General features: G+C 31.7%; 1 protein-coding gene across 2 annotated transcripts; it reads right to left on the bottom strand.

The window, feature by feature from the left end:
* Window positions 1-629: 629 nt before the first annotated feature.
* Window positions 630-25,422, bottom strand: LOC111000728 (glycerol kinase). Of its 2 annotated transcripts, none has more exons than XM_022270283.2 (14): window positions 25,283-25,422; window positions 15,259-15,341; window positions 12,990-13,146; window positions 11,319-11,420; window positions 10,651-10,868; window positions 9,783-9,892; window positions 8,867-8,972; window positions 8,136-8,328; window positions 6,987-7,164; window positions 6,629-6,709; window positions 5,439-5,563; window positions 4,667-4,804; window positions 4,063-4,149; window positions 630-2,593 (listed from the first exon to the last, which is right to left on the bottom strand). In XM_022270283.2, exons 2-14 carry the CDS (start codon window positions 15,331-15,333, stop codon window positions 2,496-2,498), a joined length of 1,668 nt encoding a protein of 555 aa, XP_022125975.2. In that variant the 5' UTR covers window positions 15,334-15,341; window positions 25,283-25,422; the 3' UTR covers window positions 630-2,495. The 2 variants fall into 2 exon arrangements, with proteins under 2 accessions (XP_022125975.2, XP_022125973.2); XM_022270281.2 differs by lacking the exon at window positions 25,283-25,422 and adding an exon at window positions 20,254-20,382.
* Between the last annotated feature and the right edge of the window lie 947 nt (window positions 25,423-26,369).

The raw sequence follows: 26,369 nt of genomic DNA, 5'->3' as shown, positions 1-26,369 counted from the left end.
CGTATTTAATTAAAATCATTTCGTTCTTTGTCAGCTCTAGCGAATATACAATTAGTAAGGTTTGACACACGGATCGTATTCAGTTCGTACTTCAATTTAGTTCTGAAATCAGGAACGTAATGTACAAAAGCAATTAAACTGTACTTGTCGTGATATTTCCCCTAAATATTCTTTCCCTAACTCTTTTATTCTGCCCCTAACTCGGTTAAGAAATCCCTAAATCTAGGGGGAAATCCCCTGATCCACTGACACTTCGTTCTTATGTTTGCACTTGGCAGGCGGCAGATGTACTTTTTAGTATAAGGCAAGTCAAAATCACTTTTCAACAGGCATGATCAACTTACGCCAAAATATGAATTTGTAAGAAAATGTTCAAGTGAAAAATCGCAAAACTAATGTCTCACATACAAATTCGTTGACAGTAAGTGGTTCATGTAGGTAAGCTTTTATAAGTTTAGATTCTTATGGAAAGAATTATTTATTTTTCAGTTTGAATCATTTTATTATATCTATGAAGTTGTGATAATTAAATTGTATGTAGTACTGTAAATAGTACCTCTATGTATCGATATCGTATGTATTAATATCGACAAATTTCTAATAAATGGGGATTTGAAATGAAATTTTTATTATTAAATAACCAACAATCCTTTATTAAGCATTATATAACAATTAAATCAAATAGAAAATTCATATTTACATGATTAGACAACCATATAAATCTGTAATTGTAGGATAGAATTCACGTCAAACAACATAGCATCATTCAATTTCCACCAAAATAATGCAGTAAAATTATCAAACAAAGTATTTAAGAGGTATAAACTAATAAAAATTATAATATCACATAGTGGAACTTACGTTTCTATACTAAATGCCTTAAAAATGTTATGGACCCAGGAATATTTGACAATGAAATGGCCTTTCAAGAAAAAACTTATAAATTTTAAAAGTTATTCATTTTTAATATACTTCTTAACACAAGGCATATTACATGTGAAGATAAAAAGTCGTAACAAATTATGTTTAATTGACTCATACAAGAGAATGAGATGTCGTTAGAAAAGGACTATTTCTCACATGCGTTTATAGGAATGGCAATATTACATATACACATAAATGGTCCTAAAATGGAAAAATATTGACACTAACATTTAAAAACATGTATTTGTACGTAATTTTACATACGCTACTAAAAATTGCATTAGTATTGTTTTTTATTAAACATTAATTAATTAATTTTACAAAATTTGTGTGCTTTGATGATAAAGTTTTTGGCGCCAAAACAGTCAAGTGTCAATGGTGTACTCATAGTCGCAATGTCAAACTGACGCGCCTTATCGTAAATATGATCACTGGCCATAAACAAACATAATACAATGTTGCCAATATAAAGAAACATGAATCTACGATAGGGTCACTACTACTAATAATTAATTAATTGATTATAAGTGTCATTTCGTATAATAAAAAAGTCTTTTCAATACATAAAACCTATAAATCTACAATGATCTTAAAATACAAATTGATTACATGATGATTAAACAGTTTCACTTATAACCTATATATATAATATAAAATTAAATGCTTTAAAACACAAATTTCGGAGCTACTGAATTCTGCTTAGGATTCAAAATCGAGTCTTAGTGCTTAGTGTATCAAAAAACGTATTAGTTTTTGATTTACTCCAGTCAAACTTCCCGTTCAATGTCTAAATCTGACTGTAAACGTAAACTCTCTGTCAATTAGTACATTATCAGATTATGAACAGGACATGAATAATCGGTTATTACAAAATGCATATTAAATCTCACTGTCAGATATATTATTATAAAATTAAATTCGCTAGCAGTGTTAAAGAAAAACAAAAAAATTCCCAGTTCTTACTAGCAATAAAAACTTTATAATGTATCTGATACAACAAATATTCAATAGTGGTGGAAAAGGTTAAAAAGTTTACCAATTATAACTAGAAATGTTGCCTGTTTAAATTTTTTTACAATGTGACTTATTATCTACAATATATTTGGGTTTCTAGAAATCAAAGTAACTCTTTATGCTAAGCAACCAAAGTTATTGTTAATGCTCAGTTACAAAGTCCATATGTGAAATACAATAGTATATAACAACCGAATTATGTTATTTTTGAACTTAAAACCTATACTTCAAACCAAAAAGAAAACTGATATTCTTAACACATTATATTCTTACAAATGCGCGATGTTTTGTTAATAGATTGAAAAATAGGTGTTTCACATAATATACATTAAACCAATTAAAAACATTTAAGCATTACAAATATCAACTTTAAATTAAAAATCACAAGCCACACATAGGAATTCCTTATTTCGTTATAATATAATAATTTACTAAAAACAAGGTCTTTTAAAAACATTTTGATTAAATTATCTTTTGCTTATCTAAAACTGTGAAAATCACAAACATAAAAACAGTGGTATGTCAAAGGGGAAATGACAAAATAATTTACTAACTTATCACCTATTTTTGAGCACAGAAGATACGACTAGCATCGCAAAACTACCAATCAGGTAGACCGTGGCGGGAATAGAGGCTAACAGCCTGTATCTTTCCTCTGAAAAAAAAGAGTTTTATTTTTACTAAAGCACAATATTTTATTATAGATAACACAAAACTGGCAATAGTATAGAGTTGCCATAGACAATAGAACCCACACCTTGCACAAACGATAAGCAGACATGATTTTTAATATGTTATTTGAGTTACAGGTTAAACATATAAAACAAAAGAGGAAATGATATTTAACACGGAATAAATTAAAGGTACTTATCTTTGGTTTAGATATTTAAGTTATATATGTATTTAAGTTATTTATATCCCTTCTAAGAATATTAAATAGTAAAAGAAGAAAGAATAGAAAGTATCTTGAAGACCATCAGCAATCCATTAATATAATCCCGATGCATGCAGGTAAATTTATTGTTAAAAGAAAAACTAAATAGATAAAATAATACTTTTATTAACTCGAGTTAGTACCAGTCTTATTAATACTGTTAAGCGAAGTTACATCTAAACAAATTAAGAAAATCATAATACAAAAAAGGTATTTTTTAATTACAATAACTTTCTATTTTTTAGTACTAGCCGGCCTTGGCTAGATTTTTTTTAATACTTTTAATGTTACTCAAGGTTATTGTGCGTTCCTGGGCGAATAAATATTTGATACCACTTTAGTACCTATATAATTTTTTTAATTTTATACATAGTGCATCTGATATTAAGTGATACCGTCGCTCATTGATGAGTGTGTGTGAGTATGCCCCCAGAAGACTCGCAAGTATTGCCGGCCCTTTAACTTTTACGCTCTTGCCTTGAAGGACCCTAAGTCGAATGGGTTCAAAAATTTAAAACATACATATACAAAGCTGGTTCCACATAGTGGGGCATGGCAAAAGGTGACATAAAGCGCGTTTATTGATATACATCTTCCCTCTTTATAATATAAGTAAAGATATAGAAACTATTCACAAAAACCCACTTAAAAATCAAGATTTGTCACTGACGTATGTGACAGTTTGGAACAAAGATTTTTAAAAATGGCGGGACGCCTCTCAAAATGCATTCGGCTTTTCATTAGAACCTCCGTTTCCATTTGCAAATCGTATTTCGCCTCAACAACAAATTTATTATAGGATTATCATCAGAATCGAAAATTATTTCTGGATCATTTTCAATAATTTTATACATGGTCGGAAGTCGGTTTGCAACTTTCACTTGCAAAACTGACACGCCGTATGGCCACATTTACTTTTTATTTTATTTCACTCTGGCAACATTAGCATATGCCGTAATCGCATTCCTTTTTGCTCATGAAATATTCAGCGTCATCTAGTATCGTATGTTCATCTTTAGGTGACTTTAATGGTACAAAAATCGGAAATTTCCTAGCGGAATTTTTAATTAATTCGTCTATACCATCATCTGTGCCGGGTTTGTCTATGTTCCTGTCTATGGACGGTTTTAGGCTGGAAGGCGGGAAAATTGTGTCAAAACTTTTTGTATTACTATTTTTTCTTTTCTGACCTGTCATTGCGATGGATTTCTTTGTGGTCGCCCATCCGAGTGAGCGCTGCACGGCCATTTTCCATTTCGTATACCTCGCGTCACGATCTGCAATTCGTATGGACAAAAAATCAATCAAGTTATGTAACCTAATAATAAGAAGCGTAAACAAATCAATTTAATTGAAATTCGAAACCAAAATGATCCCTCTAGTTTTTCCAACACTCATAAATTGTGATTTAGCATTCTTGTTTCCGATAATGTTTTAAAAGGTATTAAAGCGTCCCCTAGATATATGAACCTTTAGATAAGCCAAGTTATTTTTTATTTGAGACGAAACCCTACTACCCTCAATTTATGTTAGTTAATAATAAACGATTAAACCCAGCTCGAAACCAAGTTTCATTTAACATATAACTGAACATATCTATAACAACTGCCATCCAACTTAACTCACAATACTATTTTTATTTAATTCTTTTGTTGAAGATTAAAATGCATAACTTTTTTTCCTTTATATTTAAACTATAATAAATAGTAATAGAACCCAGGAAAACCCATATAAACTATACCAAATCTTAGCGAATGTTGGAATCTTATGGGTAATTTTTAGAAATTGCCTTACCATCATCTGTGGTGGTAGGAAGGAATGTATCAGTGCGCGTGGCATGTTGCTTCCATCGCTCGCAACTCCAAACTCCAACCGAATTTCCAGCCATTATAGCCACGCCCAACGCCGACATGTCCCAAGTGTGTGCACGCACTGATAACACAAAAAATAATTTATACAAAATAGGTAAACTTTTTTTAATTAATATCAATATGTTTGTAATTCTTTAAAAAATTTAGTCAAACTCAACAAACAATTTAACACATAAAACGTATTAATAAGTACAGGAAAGAAAAAAGAACACTCGTATTCTAAAACGTATCTCAAATCTTAATTTTGCTTTGAACACTGTCCAAAATAATGTTTGTTTTTCAAGTTCAGTTTACTACGCTATTTGATAAGATTAAAAAAAATATCAACGTCTTGGAACCTACATAAGTTATTCTTTTAAATTTCGTTACATATTAGTAACAGTATCAGACAGGCCAGATATTTATATAACGTTGTATAAAAATAATAATAAATAATAATCATTTATTCATGTAGGTAACATAATGTACACTTATGATGGTCAAAAAAAAAATTAAATGCTTCAAATTTTACATTTACAGCCAGTTCTCAAGTCAAGGGCGTAGAACGGAAGAGAAGAACTGGCAATAAACTCTCCGCCACTCTTTTTAATCGCCAAGTATTTTTTATTTGTATTAATCTTAATAATTAAAACCTTTCATACTATCAAATAGCCTTTTAAAATACATAATAAAACACGCTTAGAAATAATACTCACAGACAGGAATGCCAATAAGATCTGTCTGCAACTGCATTAACAGATCGTTAGACGTCATTTTCCCGTCAACGCTGAGTTTTGACAGCGGCATACCACAATCCTTGTTCATCGCTTCTAATATATCTCTGGAAAAGGTATCTATAGTTTAAATATGAACCATGGTATATGTGTAGTCTATGGACAGTTTCATTAATAAAAGCAACTAATGGCGCATTTAACATTTGCTCGAACGGTGAAGGAAAACATCGTGATGAAACCGACATGTCTTAGACCCAAAAAGTCGACGGCGTGTGTCAGGCACTGGAGGCTGATCACCTACTTGCCAATTAGATTTAAAAATGATCATGAAACAGATTCAGAAATCTGAGGCCAAGACCTTAAGTGGTTATAGCGCCACTGATTTATTTTTTTAATGGCGCTACAACCTCAAATTTCTGTATCCGTGTTGTAATCTATATATATATATATATATATATATATATTAATAAAAGATAAATGCGTACTTAGAAATAAAAATTTATTCTGGGTTGAGAGTCTATACGAACAATGGTCTTGGAAACCAATGGACCTAATTTCTTTGACATACCTACATTTTTTTAAATAATTTTATATATACTTTCTATCAATCACTTTTACTCCTTTAATGTGTTTCGTAAACCTACATACAAAATAGCTTAAAACGCAATAAAATTGCAGTGTTAGAACATACGTTTTTAGATTGAAAAGAAACGTCAATATTAAAAACCATATCGTACGCACGTACGTTGTTTTAACGTATACATTACATTTAACGGTCAAAAACAAAATAGGAATAAACAATCAATAACAAAAATATGTTGCTATCCAAACTGGATTATTTAGTGCTTTGCTTTCTTTATACAGTAATTTTTCCATTTTGGCCAAAAAATATATTGCGCAAAACCTAGAACATTCTAAATAATACTACATCTTTCATCACAGACATGTCGCCCTGAATTTTTCCAAATAACCTAGTAATAAATTCCTTAAGTAATCTACTTATACAAATTTCACGAAGATTTTTTTTTGTATTGATTGGCAGTAGAGATTTTTTTTGCATTATGTTTTAATTAGTTTCACATACAAGATATTTTAGAATGTTAGGGTTTTTCGAAGTGCGTTTTTTTTAACCCACTTCAGTAAACCCGATTATTTATGAAATAAAAGCTCACCTAGTCTGAAAACAGACGGCTTCCAGCGCAGCCCGAATGATGTGGTTCTTTGTAGTGAACGCAGTGAGACCACAGATTATTCTAAAAAATATAATCACTCTTATATATAGTTTTTTAAAAGAAATATTTAAAAATAATACTGACTAAGAGAAAAACATCGCTTCAAATATTTTAAAATATAAAAATTGATTAAGAATCTAAAACTGTAAAAATTTGTAAATCAGTTTCGTTAAATCTATGCATGCAGAGTTAATTAGTTTTTAATACAGCTTTTAAGTATAAATACAAAACTTTATTTGGTAAATATGTCAAAATTAAAAAAAACTATGTATAAATATTATATATATATAAATGGTACCCTCTAGCATCCTTCCTCCAATAGGGCGCATACAATCCACTGAGCGCGGGTACAAAATACACATCGCCCGTTGAGAAAACCTGTCCTGCCATATGCTCCGTATCTTGGGCCACGTCCTTAATCAATTTCAGATTATCACGAAGGAACTTCATCGCACCACCAGCTACTGCTATCGCGCCTGGAATATATAACACATTTGTTAAGTTAACATACTAACATTGTCATGATTCATGTGCACTGTTTACTTTTTGTTTTGTTTTATGTAACTTGTATCAGTTTAGTTTATTTTTATTTCTTTTTGTTTCTGTTAAGTATTTTATTTTTTTCCCCTTTTTTATTTTTGCACTTCTTGCCTACCTTATCTAATATACTCATAGTGGTTTTTTCCTTTACTAACAGTGGTTGTCTGGAAGAAATCGCTCTAAAGCGATAAGGCCGCCAGTTGCTTGTCATTAAATTATGTTTAATATTTTCCTTTTATGTAATGCAACAAAGTGTTAATAAAATAAAATAAATAAAATAACATTAAGAGGACAACGGGACGCTCGTAACGCACGCTAAGTACGTAAAAACATTACAAAAATAAAATGATAAAAAATTGTTTATTCATTGTAAGTACTTTTTGATTTTAAACGTGTGATTGATTTCGTCTTCGCAAGTGAGTGAGTGAGTGAGTGAGTGAATGAATGAGTGACGTTAATCAAACGACGTTGACGTTTTAAAAAAACAAAATTACTTGTTAAAGGCCGATCAATTACGAAGCAGATTAGTTATCCCCCCCCCCCTCTTGTCAGCAAAAGTAAGCAAAGCTTTAAAAAAATGCAGAAATTCTCAAAATACATTTCGCTTTCAAGCGTAGATATGTGGGTAATATGCGTAAAAAAGAAAATAATCACTGTTGACGTTATCACCAAATAAAAATCAAAGATGCCCAATGGTCATTAACACTAGAGTAAATAAAATGTAAAAGCTAATCTTAAGATTATAAGACGACGAATAATAAAATAATAATATACGTTAATGACAAATAGAAGAGAAATGCTTTAAAATTAAATTTGAATCTGTAGGCATCCCTACTCATCGGCAAAGAAGTTTAGTATGTACTTGACTTAGAAGAAATTTTAAAGAATGCCTAAAACATTATCTTACCTTCTAAGGCGTAAACTGCAGGCGCATTTGGTCCCAGCTTGTATGCAACAGTGGTCAACAGGCCATGGGTCGATTGCACCCGTCGCGTACCAGTGTTGTATAAGAGGAAGCACCCGCTCCTATACGTGTTCTTCGCTTGGCCGGCTTGAAGGCAGTTTTGACCCACCAGCGCTGCTTGCTGGTTGCCTAGTATCTAAAATTTTTTTTTTATATAGAACAGGGGGCAAACGGGCAGGAGGCTCACCTGATGTTAAGTGATACCGCCGCCCATGGACACCCTCAATGCCAGAGGGCTCGCGACTGCGTTGCCGGCCTTTTAAAAATAGACAAAAAAAATAACACCTGCTTAATAAGACACCACCGTAGTCTGTGCTGAGTGGGATTATCTATTGAAAGACTGACGTCATTATAGGTCGACAGTAATTCTGTTATTTAGTAACCGCCACGTCCATTACAAAAGTAAGCAAAACCTCTCAAAAAAAAGTACATAAACAATATTTTTTGTACGAATCGAAAATGGATTTCGCTTTCTAGCATAGACCTATTGTGGGTGTGTATATACATATATATGTATAAAACGTAAATAATTACTGTTACCATCCATACCTCCAAATAAGAAAATCTAAAAATAAAGAAAAGCTAAAAAAAATTATTATTTGAAACATCAAATTTGTTCACTGTTATAATTAAAAAAACTATGTGTGTATTAAAAAAACTAAAACTATGCTTACCCCGGATATCCGAATGCCATCTAGAACTGATCCATCACTAACTATACCATATATTTCCGAGCAACTTCTTATTTGTGGTAGAGACTCTCTATGGATGCCAAACAATCTGAAAACACCATTTATAAATATAATCCTACATAAGTTTCTCATTCATATTTTATAAAAAAAGAAAGTATCTATTTATAAAAACTAAAATATTAAAGGTACACTGTGACAGGGGGGCAAACTTTTTAAATGTGTTTTAATTTTCTATTTATTTATTTATTATTATTACTATATAGGGTAATATTTCTGTGTTCAAGTACATCATTGTACTTTAAGATTTTTTTTTTAATATCTTATCTTAATATATATATTTCTTGTGTGCGTGTGTATGTGACTGAACTCCTCCTAAACGACTGGACCAATTTTGATGAAATTTTTTGTGTGTGCTCGTGGAGATTCGAGAATGGTTTAGATTCACAATTTTGTCCGCTGGACAATGTTTTTTTTAATTAATTGTTGATTTTGGAATGTTTTACATTGGATCCGACAGACGGCGCTACCATCGCACTGTCAAATTTTAAATAATATTCGAATTTTAATTTTAGTCTGTCCCGACAGTTAGCGCTGCGATCAAATTAAAAAAAAGTTTTGTTATCATTGTGTTATTGTAGACCATGTGCTGGATCGTTAGATATTGTCATAACATTTGAATAATAATTTTCATCAAAATGGTCCAGAATGTTTTAGCTTATTAAAAAAAGTTTGAAATTTTCAAATTAAAGACGTATAGACAGGACAACGTCTGTCGGATCCGCTAGTTTCTTTAATAAAAATAAAACGCAAAATATGTTGGTTTAACTGAGGGAGCTTTTTATTACAAAGATTATTTGGAATAAAGATATGACACAAAAGTTATCAGTACTAAACTCACCTACACAACACAGGGTCCCAATTCAAAGTCTCCAAGTTCATCAGCAAAGTCCTAGACGCGTTCGTAACATCGGTTATATGCAGACCTCCGCGTGGCCCGCCGGTAAGGTTCTAACATAATTTGGTTTTTGATGAAAATGTTACAAACACAAAGCACTTAAGAATTAAAAATGTTTGAAATTGAAAATTGTACTAACTTTTAACTATTAAAATACATAACAGCAATCTTAATCTTATCTTATATCTTTAAACGAGCAATTCTTGTATATATATATATATATATATAATTGGAATCTCGGAATCGGCTCCAACGATTTTCATGAAATTTAGTATACGGGGGGTTTCGGGGGCGATAAATCGATCTAGATAGGAATATATGATAGAAAATAACAAAAAGGTGGTGTTTGATTAGTCCCAATTTAAACTGAAAAATGTATCTTCCTGACATCTATCGGCGAATAATAATACAATTTTTGTTTAAATTGCTTTAACGACACAACAACACTAAAGCAATTCAGCATATATATTCTATACTGTTCATATTTCATCATTTTATTAGTATGTAATTCGTACTTAAATATTATAATTTCCAAAAAACACAATTTATAAAAAAGTAAAAATACCGAGCAAAGCTCGGCCATCCAGGTACTATTTATAATGTACTGTAACTGTAATATCTTAGTAATACATAATAGTATTACCTGCTTTTATATTTCCTGAAAAAAAGATTTTGCTTTTACGATGGCAAGCGATATTGTATCAGCTAAATAATGGATTTCGATTATAAAAAATTTCTCAGTTAAGACTAACGAGTATACAAAAGATATTTGAAAAATGCTATTAAGATTTTTCATACAAATAACACTCACCCATACAATCCACGAGTCAACAGTACCGAACATAAGCCGCTTATCTCTACTGGCCCGTCTCACGGCTTTTATATTATCCTTCAACCACCTCATCTTGAGAGCGCTGAAGTAGGGGCTGATGGGTAGACCGCATATGTTTTTTAGATAGTTCTTGTTCCTATCCGGCACTTTTGCGAGTATTGCATCGACTGTGCTGTCTGTGCGTATGTCGTTCCATGCTGAAGTCAAAAAGTTTTTATTGATTTTCCAGTATAAAATTAGAGCGTAAACATTATTTAATAGTATTTATTGAATAGAGCAGTGTTGGCCTGGTGGCTTCAGTGTGCGACTGATACCTGAGGTCGTAGGTTCGATCCCCGGCTGTGCACCAATTAACTTTCTTTCTATGTGAGCATCTAACATTTGCTCGAACGGTGAAGGAAAACATCGTGAGAAAACCGACATGTCTTAGACCCAAAAAGTCGACGACGTGTGTCAGGCACTGGAGGCTGATCACCTACTTTCCTATTAGATGGAAAAAAGATCATCAAACAGATTCAGAAATCTGAGGCCAAGACCTAAAGCGGTTGTAGCGCCACTGATTAATTAATTAATTTTTATTTATTGAATATTGAGATCAATGGATATGATATATAACAAGAAAAAAGTCTATAATTTACGTATATTACCTATGGCAGGATGGAGTGGTTCACCAGTAAATTTATCCCAGGCGATTGTTGTCTCTCTCTGATTTGTAATACCAATTGACACTAAATCATCTTTGGAATATCCTGAAAAAGTTTTCATATTATATAGTTACCTATGAACGTCAATATTTTTTCAATTCCTATAAAATATTATAATATTCTTTATATTTTTTATCTATTTTATATAAACAGTATATATAGTTTATATACTGTTTATATAAAAATTCACCACTTCAAAAATTAAGCAAAGAACGAGACGAACTGGCTATAGACTCATTTTATTTTTCAAGATGCTTGCAATTATAACACTTTACATGGTTCATCATATTAATGCGCAGTAAAGTTATCTGTGGTTAAAATGCGCGCGAATATTTGTTTTTTTCCTTTATCGCACAGAGCACAACAAAATAGCACAGTTAATAATTGCGTAGTATTATCATATATGCAATATGGATCTAATTCAGGATAATCTAATGGATCTAATAAATAAAGAAATTCTAATAGTTAATTGTGGGATATGGGGTACAAAATAAAGACAAGACATACACAGTAAAAAAACCATGAATGTTATTGATAGATTTTCGCCGCAGGAAAATATTGCGAGGTAATATTTTTATGAATAATATAATACAACTGATAAAATAATAAACAAAATTATAAATATTATATCACACCAGTTAAACTCGGAAGATCAAAGATACGGAATCAAGAATTTTCCGCTCCCCTGAATATCGAAGAAAAGTTATAATCTACATCACAGCGTTTGAGTTCAGAGATGTTACTTGTTGAATGAAATTATGTTTAAAGAATATTTTTACATAAAAATATTTTGATTTAGGAGCAAATTTCTTTGGCCGAGCTTATTCTGTGTTATTATTTTTTATTTTAGATTATCTGTGTTATCAAAATAACTAATATTTTATCAAGCTTATCAGATATAAATTTATTATATAATTTACATAACTCGATTGTTCGTATACCGTTATATAAAAAACAATATATAGGACATCGCTCGTACGATGAAGGAAATCATCGTGAGGAAACTGGTCAGTCTTAGACTCAAAAAGTCGACGGTATGAGGCACAGAAGGCTAAGGAAATGTACATAATCACAAAACAGATACAGAAACGTACAGTATATGTATTTAATTTTACTAGTTTATACTAGTTTTACGATTGATTAATTCAGTTAAATTGTACAGTTCCAGGGTCATCGCAGTGCTTTAATAATAATAGACGATTTTAGTTTTACTCAATATTAACCAGTTGCGTGCAACAATAGAATATAAGCGAAATAATGAAATGTTAATTGTAATGTAACGGATAAATACAATGAAATAGTCGAAGAAAGTGCCTGTAGAGCTACAATTTTGAAGTGTTACTACGACTTAGGAAATCGCCATGCTTATAAAACTAAGAAAGCCTCATTGAGCAAAATGTACCTTTGCTTATACAACAATAACTGTTTATCGTACTTAATGAACAACTATCTAGTAATAGACTCCGGAAAATATATTGGCATGAGTAGTAAGGGCATAGGTAATTTATTTTTGGAGAATGCTATAAGTGCGTACTAACTATAGGTAAAAAACATGCCTATATGTAAGAGCCAGGTAGTCCAAGTAATTTAATATCAAAATAAAATGTTACCCACCTATTTCAATGAGCTGGTCGATCGCGTTTTCTGCACACTCCCTGATGTGATGCAAAATTTCTAATGGATCCTGCTCGTACCAGCCTTCCTGCGGCTGCAGCTCCGTCTTATCCAGCTGATGAGCTACCAATTCTTCTGACTGTTCTGCTTCGTATATCTGGAAGATTAAAATAGATTTGTGTATGGGGCCGTTCATAAACCGTTTCCACGTACCCTGCGCTCTCGATTCAGTAACAAATGAATACTATTTCTCTAGAATTTATCATACTCAGTAGGGGGGGGGTCTTAGTATTTGTGACGAAATATTTCTAGGGGGGTCACAAAAAGTGTGACACAGCGTGACAATGGGGGGGGGGGAGGGGGTCAAAAAAAGCTGATTTCAGTGTGACGTATTTTATGAACGGCCCCTATTCTTAAGCTCTATCCATTTAAATACAATGCCAATATTGGTATCCAACCATTTTAGATTGTGAAAATATATTGTGAACTATACTAGAAGACCTCCTCTAACTTTTTCCACCCAAATTCACTTTGTGGCATTGTCATTCAATTCCTTCCAGCTAACCCTTCACTCCCGTCGGCCAACCGCTCTATTGGTCTTCCTTTGCTCATTTTGGACCAGTCCATTTGTTTACAGTTTTAGACCATCTGTTTCCTGTATAAAGGGGGACTTCCCTTGAAGTTATAGGGCATGTTGCTCAGCATCAACTAGTTTGGGTTTTCTGCGAATATGTTCACTTATGTTTGTCGCGTTATTGAATTCCGAGAATTCTAATTTTTATATATTCTTCACGTAATCCTTGCTTTTACGTAATCCTGATAGGTAAAAATAGATGTAGGGTCGAGCTTACGAGGTCGAAGCTTCGAAGCTTATATTACAATAACCAATTAAATGTTCGTCCTGGGCATTATCTAGAACTTGTCTATGACTTCAAATTCATATCAAACGAAGCTCAAATCTCCATTAGCAACAGCGCGTACTCAGTGTACTCACGTGTGTACACCGTATGTTAATCATGTCAAAAATACACCTTACAGCACATCTCCTACTAAAAAAAGACACAATCTGAATCCCAGATCCATTAAGATTTGTTGCTCCACTTTTCATTCTAATTCATTATTGTATATTTATAATCATATCAATGAGTTTTCATTCAAGTTTTTTTTTTACAAAAGCTTGCCAACGTTCAGCATACTGATAACGAAGCTTTTAAGACTGACACGAATTTCAGCAATGAAGAAAAAGTACATAAATCAGTTATAAAGACTTTACCATAATTAGCAGTGATATATATTCTCATTAGCTAGCTCATACATTATCAGTCAAGGTCACAACAATCTACTATTATCCATCATAGTGATAATTTTACGCAAAAATCATTTATTTATATTTATATTAACTCAGTATATTTGAGAAAAAGGTTACAATAATAGCTTTTCTGCGCGTTAATCATTAAAAAGGTACAAAATAAAGCTGATTAAAAAGAAAATCTAGTTTGTTCGTACACTTAAAACTCTAGAACGACTGGAGCGATTTCATTTGTTGTATTTGTTCTGGCGAAAAGTACACAAAAAAAAATTGTTTAATACCGTCCCTGACATACGCATGAAACCTGGTCAGACACAGACGCATGTGAAACCTGGTCACTCACTGATAAATAAGAAAACAAACTAAGTAGTTAGTTTCTTAACTGAAAATTTAATGTCTATTCCGTCGATACGGTGAACTCTCGTGTCAAATCAAAGAGCGCATTGAAATACAATATTCTGATAATGGCGTATTTTAGATCTATACTAATATTATAAAGATGAAAGGTTTGATTTTTTGTTTGTTTGTTTGTTTGTATGAATTGAATAAATGAAAAAAGAATTGATAGGCTCCGAAACTACTTGGCAGATTTGAAAAATTCTTTCACTGTTGGAAAGCTACATCATTCCTGAGTGACATAGGCTATATTTCATTTTCAAAAAAAATAGGCATCCTTACTAAAATTACGATAACGTAATCCAAGGTGTGAAAAAAATATCAAAAAACTACCTTACATCGCGTGCGCTGCGAAAACTATTGATGATAGAACAAAATCAGTGTCATCAGTCAACATCAGTGATGTGTCCGTTAAACACTTCACAATAATTTCGTACACACTACAATTGCACAAACACCGCACGCGCACGCTAGGCGTCAGCCGCGACGCGGCGGGCGCGCGCTCCTCGTTTTTTATAAAACAGCGGGCAATCATAGTACGTTCCTTCGTATTATATTACTTACAACAAATCTGACAGTCTTGGTCCCATCATCAATGGCTCCCACCAGCGACTTCCCCACCCCCTCGCGGACCGGCATTTCTTCACCTGAAACAAAATTAAAACCGTTATTGAGATCTTCTCACTTAGAATTATGGAATTCCTCAAGTCACGTAACATCCATGATTTATTACACAGGACCTGGATGACTGAGCTTAGCTCGATTTTTTTTTTTTAAATCGTGTTTTTTGGAAATTTTATTTAAGTACGAATTACATACTAATAAAATTATGAAATATGAATATAATTATCGAATAAAGATAATAAAAGATATTCATATTTAAGTTTTCATTTGACTGACATCTTCACAAACGAGCAATTCTATGTTTAAGTTGATAAAACACAATAAAATGACAATTTCTAGAAATGACTCCTAGCTAAATCGATTTATCTCCCCCGAAACCCTTTTTATACTAAATTTCATGAAAATCGTTGGAGCCGATTCCGAGATTCCAATTATATATATATATATATTTATATACAAGAATTGCTCGTTTAAAGATATAAGATAAGATAAACGATTACATCGTCATACACATTGCCATAGCCTAATCTTCATACACCTACATATAACTCATATACGGCATGAAAAGGCCGGCAGCGCGCTTGCGAGCTTTCTGGCAGTGCGAGTGTCCATGGGCGGCGGTGTCACTTAACATCAGGTGAGCCTCCTGCTCATCTGCCTCCTGTAACATAAAAAAACGGCCCATACAAATAAAAAATAATGTTATTAAATTAATCGCTTATATTATTTGTTAAATGAAATTATTACTAATATGTTAAAATTTTCCACATAGTTATCAATATCATTAACACTTATCGCTAGTCGTTAATCTTAAGCCGTAGTGATTCTCTATTAATAAATACCAAGTAAATCATAATATCCTAATATCAATTTATTATAAATATTGACTTTTAGCCCTGTTAGTCCCGTATGTTGGTGCACAGGATGTATAGGCAGTGAAGGCTGCTAGTTGGGGCCATTTATCTGAGAACTGTACCTGTAGTTACAATACTTTTTCAAGTCCTATTTTACTAAACTGGTCCAGTACTCTGACACAATGAATGTGGGTTGGTACAGAAAGGATGGAGGACAGAGAACATGACGGGAAAATGACGGGATGTGGCGCGCAATGAATGCGAATGGAGGAGAAAGGGCAAGGCTTGTACCACGAGTTAGATAATATGTCACTAGAAAAGATTAAATACTTTATGCTTTGTTTGAAAAATAATGCTATGAAACCACGCATTTTAATCAGTTATTCGATAGTAGAGTATGAACGAAGAAAATTTGATAAGAAAAAATATAATAATCTCTAAGTTTAACGTTAGCGAATTTAGGGCTTTTTTATGTAGAAGATGGCAAACGGGCTCTACCTTACTTTTTACCTTAAGCTAAGATTAGATGATAAATAAACCGCCGCCCATGGACACTGACATTGCCAAAGGCTCGCAAGTGCGTAACCAGCCTTTTCAGAATTGGTATGCTCTTTTCTTGAAGGCCCTAAGCCGAATTAGCTCATTCCACGCGCGTTAGTTATTTTAAGTTCATTAATTAAGTTATTTTAATTTTTTAGGCAGCAAGTTTTTATAATTTTCCTAGAATCGTCCCAGGAACCCATGTTGAACAGCCCCTTAGTATATGTGTTGTATTTGGTGTGTATGTTATAAAACATTAGACAATTACAACGAAAGACCCATTAACATAAATGCGATAAATGCGTGGACTTTGTTCAGCGATAAACAAAATCGTAAAGAACAATAAGACAGTGACGGTAAAATACAAATCCCTTCTTGGTTTGTCTGACACATTTTTTTTTTAATAAATGGATATATAATAACGAGATTATAACTTTCTATTAAACATAAAAAACACCCATGCTGAGAATAACGTCTTTATAACAATCTTTAAACAATTTGAAAATAGAATTAAAATAGTTGTTCGCTATATTGCTAAAATAAATAACTCCTAAAATAACGTTATTTCCAAGATTTCGGTTTTACTGCTTTAAAATCTATAAGGCTCAGACGAAGCAACATATCAAGTCACTTAATAACAAAACGACAAATTATAACACCTGTTTTCTAGAAAGGTCGATCTACAAAACTACTTAAAAAACTCAATTACAAATGCGATCTTGTAACAAAAAAGGTTACAAAAACAATGTTTTCATACAAATTTATCTCATATAAGGCGAGGCTTGGTCTTATAAGCCAGTTCAGTTTTTGGCAGATCGCCCACTTTACCTTATTACACGTGAAGTTCAAGGTTTCGATTTGAACAAAGCAAATAAGAAATAACGAAACAAACACGTTACGAATATGTTTTGATCGCTAACTAAAATGCAAGAAACATAATCAGAGCCGTATTTAGAGGTTTGGGGCCCCGGGGCAACAAAGGAGTGAAGCCCCTGACCCCAAATCAATTTCCAAATTTGTTCAAGCAACAATTTATTGTGAAGCCAAGTAGATTCTTTCAGAATTTAACAAACATAAAAATATATCAAAAAAATCTGTTTACTTTTAGTCGGAATTTAAAGTATTTTTTTTTTCGAAGTCTAATCTAGAGGCCTTTATATAATTTATATATTAAATTACGTTGTCCCATTACCACAAGAGTCTATTTCTACGTGTTTGTACTCTGTAACTATCAATAGACAGTACAAACAAAAGACACCCACGGATCAGAAGTTTAGTCACATACATAAAACTAGCTCTCCCTTATTGACCTGCGCGGGTGGGCTCGGCTATTGCTCCATCATCACCAAATGGCGATATTAAAGAGTTTGTTGACAGCGCCCCCCAAGAACAACATTAGGGAGACAAGACAAAGAAAATTAAAAAAACAAAAACGGAAAAAGTAAAACACTTCAAAGCACAAAAATCAGCCTCTTATGCCTGACACACGCCGTCCACTTTAAGCGGATATTAAATGCGCACATAGAAGTCCATTGGTGTACAGCAGGGATCAAACCTACGACCTCGGGTATGAGAGTCGCACGGTGAAGCTGCTCTTATTATTTAAAACTTAATCCATTACAAAGGTACAATTAACTTAATAAATGACTTACATTATTATGGAACATGATGAAAAATGAAAAAAAAAATTTAATTTTGCTTTGATTTAAATTAATTAAAAAAGAGCAAGTATAGGGATTACCAACACACGCTGTTTACGGCTTAATTATTATTATTTTATGACTACAATTTACTTTATAATAAGACTAAGGCTAGATAAGGATATCTTTGGCTTATCGGATAAAATTCTTGTTAAGAATCATTATACCTAAATACACAAAACTTATGTTGATAAATTCTGTTATGTATTATAAAGTGTTTTTAACGAATTTATACCCAAAATTCCAAAAAAGGTATGCGGAGCTTATCAATGTTTTTTCAACCTATTTGTACCATGCCCCACCTTAAATTCTTGTGATATACGTTACATTCATAATTTAATTGTTCACTAAAGAGAATTCGATGCCAGGTGTTAGAAATTTTAAAACATAGTGGAAAATTAAAAATCAAATAAGAAATAAATTTAATAAACTATAACGCATGAATACTAAATTTCACCGACAGCACCTAGATGGTTAAAAATCTTCCATAGTCCGTTTCACCAGGCATTTTCTTTTACGCGATATGTGAAAGCGAACTGTGGAATCGACTACCCGTGTAGGTCTTCCCTGAGAGATACGACCTCCAACAATTCAAAATTCGAGCGCACACACTAAAAATGGGTGTCTATGGGCTGCGATGACTGCCTTTTTGGGCGTCCCGCAGGCTCGTTTGCCCATTATATAAAATTGCCTTTTATATAAAAAAACAACTTTCGAATACATGGCAACTCAACAAACGAATTGGCCCCTGTGGCCCCAAGTAGGAAAACACTGAGTTAATAGCTGCATCTTAAAGTACTAAGTACACAGTCAAGCGTTTTCCCAGCACAAAGTTTCCATGATTAAAATTTATTGATTATAAACTAAAGGTAACTTAAGAAACAGTTTACTAACTTACAGTCGTAAGGCAAGATCCAGAGTCCCGAGACATAGATAGAGACGAACGTTACTTGAATTGAATTTAGAATTCAAAAATTTAGAATGCAGTTAAATATATGTTTCAGCTACTGTAAATATAAATTTAGATCTTAATTTTTTATCTACTTTACTATGGTGGTAAATAAATATTTAATCTTAACTTTTTTAATATCTACTATACGCTACATAGATATGAATTTTCATTTCTGTCTTTTTAATTGCTAACTACAGTTAAGTATATGAGGGATTTTCATGTAATATCAAACTGGAATCATTTATTTTCATTATAATAATACATATTATATTTATTAAACTGTAAGTTCATAAACTCTGGTTCGATAAAAATTCATTAGCGAGCATCAGATAGTAGAAAATGTGAGGCAAAATATCACGAAGTAATTAAGTGTCGTGTCTCTTCTCCGAAGTAATTTATTTAGTTATAACTGTATTATATATGAAAGATATCTACTGTTTTGACCATGCATGTGTCACTGTTAAAACAGTGCACATGCACTTGCTTATACTTATACTTAGCACCATCCGTTAAGTATATAAATTTACAAAATTGATTATTAATTAAATGTTTTATACATTTCGGAAGTCGATTTCTATAGAAGAAAGTTTAAATTGGGATAGAAATGTTTAAATTCTTAATTCGGAATAGTTTAAACACTCCTAAGCTCGTTTACATTCAAATATTGTATTAATTGTTTTAATGAATCAATTAATACCACTATATAACATAAAAAAGTTAAGCTTAATATATTTATTACAAATCCCCTGTATTTAGAATAATTCGTAAAATAGCGAATAATCAATCGTCCCGTAATACACACGTCACAATATATAAAAATGCTGTTTCGTGCTACGGAAATTACACTAGCGATACTGATTATTAAAAAAATAACATTATTTAGTCTTACCCTCATCCATATTTTAAAATAAGCGTCACACAAATGCGAACATCCAATCAGAGCACCTTCTAAATTCGAATTTCAACTTTCGAGACGCGCTTTCCCGCGCATTTTCCGAACCGTACTGAGGAGGCGCGGTCCGTCACACCCGCGAAATATCATTCAACCTCGCGTGACGTATCTTGACGTCATCACAAACAATACCGACCCTGCTATGTTGCAATTTTTGTCACCAAAAGCAATATTTTTATTGAGGTCACTCCTACAATAACTTGATAAGTGGTTTTAGTTGGTATTTACATGTACTATGTACTTTTTTAGATAACATTTGAATTTACGCGTAACACTGTGACGAGACAAGACCATATACTAATTGGGTTCAATGACCTTTGAATTTTACGCGAAAATAACTAACTCTTTGTTATGTCTAACTAAATATTTAGTTGTTAATATATATTTTTAATTTGATTCAGTCATGTCTTTTTTTTCACGTTATACGGTATAATTATATGTATTTACTAATTTATAATAGCGCATTATTATACTAAAACTTATCGGCAGTTATTAAACCACGAACCTCTGAGATGAAACGACGCTGTTTCAGCAAGTGAAAAGAATAATAATAATTTATTTCAAGTTGGTTTCACAGGAAAAGCTTATATCTAATAGCGCTAGTTATATAAACAAAATTAGTCAGGTTTATCTGACGCTGAACTAGTGAACCTGTATTTGTAGCATCATAATATGTTAGTACATAACTCATTGGAAAAACTTATATCTTATAATTTACAATCTCGAAAAGACTCTATTATAACTATGTATATTTAATATTTTATTAACTTTATTGTATATATAGGGACCTAGGAAGGATAAAAATCTTTGTGCAAAAGTAGCAGTTTAGTTTGTTTAAATACTATATCGTTTCACATTAAATAGAAGTTATTTAATGTGATTCGGTTAAAAGTAATAAATATATTATGCTAAGGAGAAATAGTTGTCGAACAGAGAGCACTTGGCAAGAATCATTAAGATTATCTGTTGAAAAGTACAAAGGAGACATTGTAGTACTTAATAAAATATTGTTTTAATATAAAGAAAATTACTTTACCGTAAACCCGATGTTGACGCTTCAAAACTCGCTTCATTCTTAATTAAATATATTTAAATCAATCACACACTGATCATTTAATAAGAAGTTGGCAGATTGCATTTTTCGTCATCAATGCCAGGTAAAAATAGTCCTAAAACGTACACGTTACAGGCGAATATAATTTCAATGACAATACCACATTACAATACGACGAAATTAAGCTACAATATATCGTGACTAAATATTATCATCACGGAAGTTTTTTGAAGTGTACTCTTTGGTAAATCGCCAAAATCTAGTTTTAAATAAATCAATACCGTCAGTAAAATCTGGCAAGTCAGGAACTTTTAATTACTAAGTCTCGAATACCCCATTACCACTGACTTGAATTTTGCTCGATGATGCAAAGGTTTGTTATTATGACATTTCGTTTTAATGTTTTTTGTGAAGCATCGTATAATGGCGGAGAGATTCTTGCCAGTTCTTATCATCCTCTCGACTTTCGTGACTTTAGGAACTGGTAGTAAATGTAATTTAAGGTGTTGTGTTAGTTACCAAGATGATTTAATAAATTTTGATTTGACTAAAATTGTATCTTTAACATATCCGTATTTACTATATATAGTAGTAGTACTTTAGAGCATAATAAATGGATCGTGCAATTTTGCGAATAAAACAATGTATGTATGTTGTATACAATGGCGAATTTCCTAAATCGCGGCCGTAAATTAGTTTATAAAATATTTCTTGCTTATTATTTATGAAGCAATCTTGTTTACTTGTAATTAATTGTTATTACTAGTTTAGTAAAAAAGTAATTATATGCAAAGCAACAACTTCTTACAGTCAAAAGTTACAATTTTTTTTAATATTGAACTTTAAGAGGCGAAACTTGTAACAAAATAATATGAAGATAATATGAGAGTTTATTTTGTAAATTTTTATACACCATGCATTATTATAAGTGACAAATATACCCAAAATATATGAAGACAATAGACTAGGGTATACCTTTTTAATAAATGCATTGATATAAAATCATACCTAAAGTCGTCAAAATTCATCATTTTAAAAATGTAATTATTCAAGTCCATTAATAGCTGCTATAAATGCTACGGAAATTCGCTTTTCAATATCCTGTCTCAACATTCCTATTAGCTGCCTTCAACAAAATTATATTGTAATTCAAATTCAAATTCAAATTCAAAATTTATTTATTCATGTAGGTAACAATGTACACTTCTGAACGTCAAAAAAAGAAATATTATATGAATTTAATTTTACATTTACTGCCAGTTCTCAAATCAAGGGCGTAGAACGGAAGAGAAGAACTGGCAATAAACTCTCCGCCACTCTTTTTAATCGCCAAGTTTTTTTTTACACAATGCTTGTAAGGAGCTGCAACCACTACACCATGTTCCATATGACATATTGAGTAATAAAGAATAAAAAATAAAAAATTAAAAACAAAGATTTGACCTCTATCAGCAGGAGGCATGGTGAAATAGGAGCACGCACTTACGTACTCGTGAGAACAACACGCAAAGACGTAGTATAAACAACTAATATCACCGCAAACACGAATTCAAGTACGACCAGTCACCACAAGTAGCACCCGTTCACGAGTATGACGCATGGCCAGCCATTGGCCCCCTCGCCATATTTTAGGGAGAGAGACAACCCGACGCATGGACGCCGCCACAAGCAATGACATTTGAGTGAGCATGACGATCCTTGAAATGTGCACTTGGCTACACAAGAAAATAGTAATAATACTAATTATACTGAAATAATTTGATACCACATGAATCACGGTTTGTTCCCACTTTACATTTAAAAAAAGTCGTAGATGTCGACGATCGCCCCATAGTCTGAAAATGCAGCCGAGAGATTCTGTCGCGTTACCTATTTATACTGAAGCAATTTATATCCAAGCACTATGATCGTTTAAGTATTCATTTATATTATAATAGGCCTTAGCAAGCAGTTTTACTTTAGTGTACGATTTAAATTTATTGATTGACAATATTTGTATCTCACTAGGGATTTTGTTGAAAAAACGTATGCAATTGCCTTGGAAAGAATTACTCGTTTTATGCAGCCTTGTGGTTGGTGCACTAATTTTGTCTTTATTACGAGTACTATAATTATGGAAGCTACTATTCTTTTTAAAGATATCTATATTTTTCCGCACATACAAAATATTCTCATAAATGTATTGACTTGCCAAAGTTAAAATATTATTTATGAGCTTCTTCAGTAATTAAATAGGTAAATGAGGCAAATTGTTTATATATGATTATAATATTTTTGCTTAAAAAAAATATCTATAGTATCGAGCATGTTTTAAGGTTTCCTTAAAACAAAATTGTTTAATCCGATATTTTATCACATTAGTTAAACATAATGGTCTATTTTTCATGACATGACATATTCAATACACAGAAATATAAATTTAAATTTGGTGTTGAAACTTCTTAACACTTTAGTTTCTTAGTTATTATATGTTAAATGTATAACATTATAATGTAACATTTATTGAAGTGAAACTTCTTTAGGCCCATGAGGGTAAAATTTTTACGGATGAAACGCAATAATAATAAGATTAGCGTCACGAAGATGTGCAGCGTTTTTGTCGAAGAAAAGGGAATGAGCGATTGAGAGCGATTGAGACCGATTGAGCGCGAGCGAGACAGGGCGAACGTAGAAGGGAGAGAGTTGTAGTCAGAAAGATTAAGGCAGATCGAGAAAAAATACACGCTATTGGTTGATATATTCATTTAGTAGTTACATAATATACTATTAAGTTAAGTAACAAAATATTATACTATTAAGTTATTTTATAAAACTACCTGAAAGTGTCTAAGCTGTGTAGTATATTGTTAAATCACAGTATTTTACCCCCATATGCTTTACCATTGGCGAAGAAGGTCAAGAAAACTTTAAGCTGTGAGAGTAACCAAGGAATGGGAGCTTGTTGATGCTGGACAGTGTGTTATGTTTACAGCAGCAGTAATAATTGTCAGGAAAAAACACACAATAATTGTAAATTTACATATTTTTTCCATTTGAAAACAAACACAATTTATTTATAAAACAGTCAAGGTGTCCCGTCTTATAAGAATAGCATATAAATTAGAAGTATAATATATAAATTTTGTTATTACTTATTTTACTGAAGTTTTTGAAGTAAAAATAAACTTTGACACAAAAATCCTTTAAACAATAATTTAATTTACTACTTAACATAACTTTTAATAAATATATAAGCAGCAAAAATATATAGCCAAAATAAATTATATAGATAGAGCTAGACAACTTAAGATATATATCCAGTAATTAATGTTCAACCACTTTACAAAACCCAAATGATAATTTAAGTTACATTATGCACTTACTACATGTACATACATACATACATCACACATGGACATGAGAAACATTGTGAATAGGCTGCACCTGTTTTATATAATTATTTACAAGAAATAATAACCTGGAAGAATTTACGAAATTGGAGTTACTTTATGCATTTCAAGCAAACAAAATCAAAAATATTTCTTTTTTCTATTCAAATATTGTTATAAATTTTTTGAAAGCTTAAAATATCCTTAACTTTTCTTAATAATTCCCTATAAAGTAAACTAACATAATATACACCTTATGCTTATGTAAAATAAATGCATTCGGTTACAAGTAGGTTTTTATATTATTATTGATTATATCATATTATGTATTGAGTAATAATTCTAGATTTTATTAAACCTATTTAGCAACTATGGTTAGCTTTTGCTGGTAATGCTGGTAATTAGACATACAAATAAATTATATTCTTCTAATCGTTAATTATAATTTTGGGACACATTAATAGATTCTTTTAGCTTTTAGAAACTCCATACCAAAAAAATATAATCCTTTAAAAAGAAAAAATAAATTGCTTCCCAACTTTACCTCCTTAAAACACCGAGACCAAGTGCACAATATTTTTCAAAATAGCATTATTGTTCATTTAATTTTAACTAAAATTTAAATCAAAAGGAAACTACAAAAGTTACACATTAACCTGTAACACAGGACACAATCAAGAAACTGAAGTCTTTAGTCTGATTCATAGAGTAACTTCTTATATAGGAAATAGAGAGCTATCTTCAAGCATTTTTTGTACTACCGGGTTTGATCAGCGACCTCCTTACGCGCAAGTTGGAACTACTTTTCGAGGAAGCGGGAAAATCAAATTCTTAGTTTTTAATAAATTGTTAAATTTTTTAGATACTGATTAAAACAAATGCCGCTTCGTATAAAAATGGCAGCATTTGTTTTAAACAGTATCTAAATTTAAAATATTATTGGGAATTGGAGAAGAAATAAAACATTTATGTTTACAGGATTTATTAGTCAAAGTACATGAACATTGCAAATTGTCATCATCACTACTCTTTAAAATCTAATATTTCGCCAAAAAAAAGCCTTTGCAATTGTTCTCTACCACAGTAGATAAAAAGAATACGAGTTGCTTGTTTTTTAAGTTTATTTTTGATCTTTCAGTGCTTTCAGCAAGTGTATAAGCTTTCATTTTCACTCTTTTCTTCAAATTCCTTAAATCTGAAAAACAATATTAAAAGTATTGGTAAGCACTATGGATAATATGAAACTCAGAATATGGCAGTTGATATCGGAAAAAATTAACAAATCATAATGTAATGAATAAACTCAAAAAACTTCTAAACCGATTTCAAAAATTCATTTACTTTTAGAATGATACATTATCCCTGATTAACATATAAGCTATATTTTATTAGGCTATTCCCACAGGAACGGGTTCCACACAGATAAAACCGCGAGGATCCACTAGTATATAATATTTATGCAACAAGATTGACATTGATGAGTTTACATGTAATACAATTTTTAATTGTTTTCTACGATACAAACTACTCACCAGTCACCACACACCACAAACATGAACTTAGTGTTAAAACAAGAGAACAGAACAGATAGATAACCAACATTTCTATCACCAGTGAATTGAATTAAAAAA

The sequence above is a fragment of the Pieris rapae genome, chromosome 9, assembly GCF_905147795.1.
Source record: "Pieris rapae chromosome 9, ilPieRapa1.1, whole genome shotgun sequence".
Lineage (NCBI taxonomy): Eukaryota > Metazoa > Arthropoda > Insecta > Lepidoptera > Pieridae > Pieris > Pieris rapae.
Note: the sequence above shows the minus strand (reverse complement) of the source record. Positions and strands in the feature narration are given on the sequence as shown.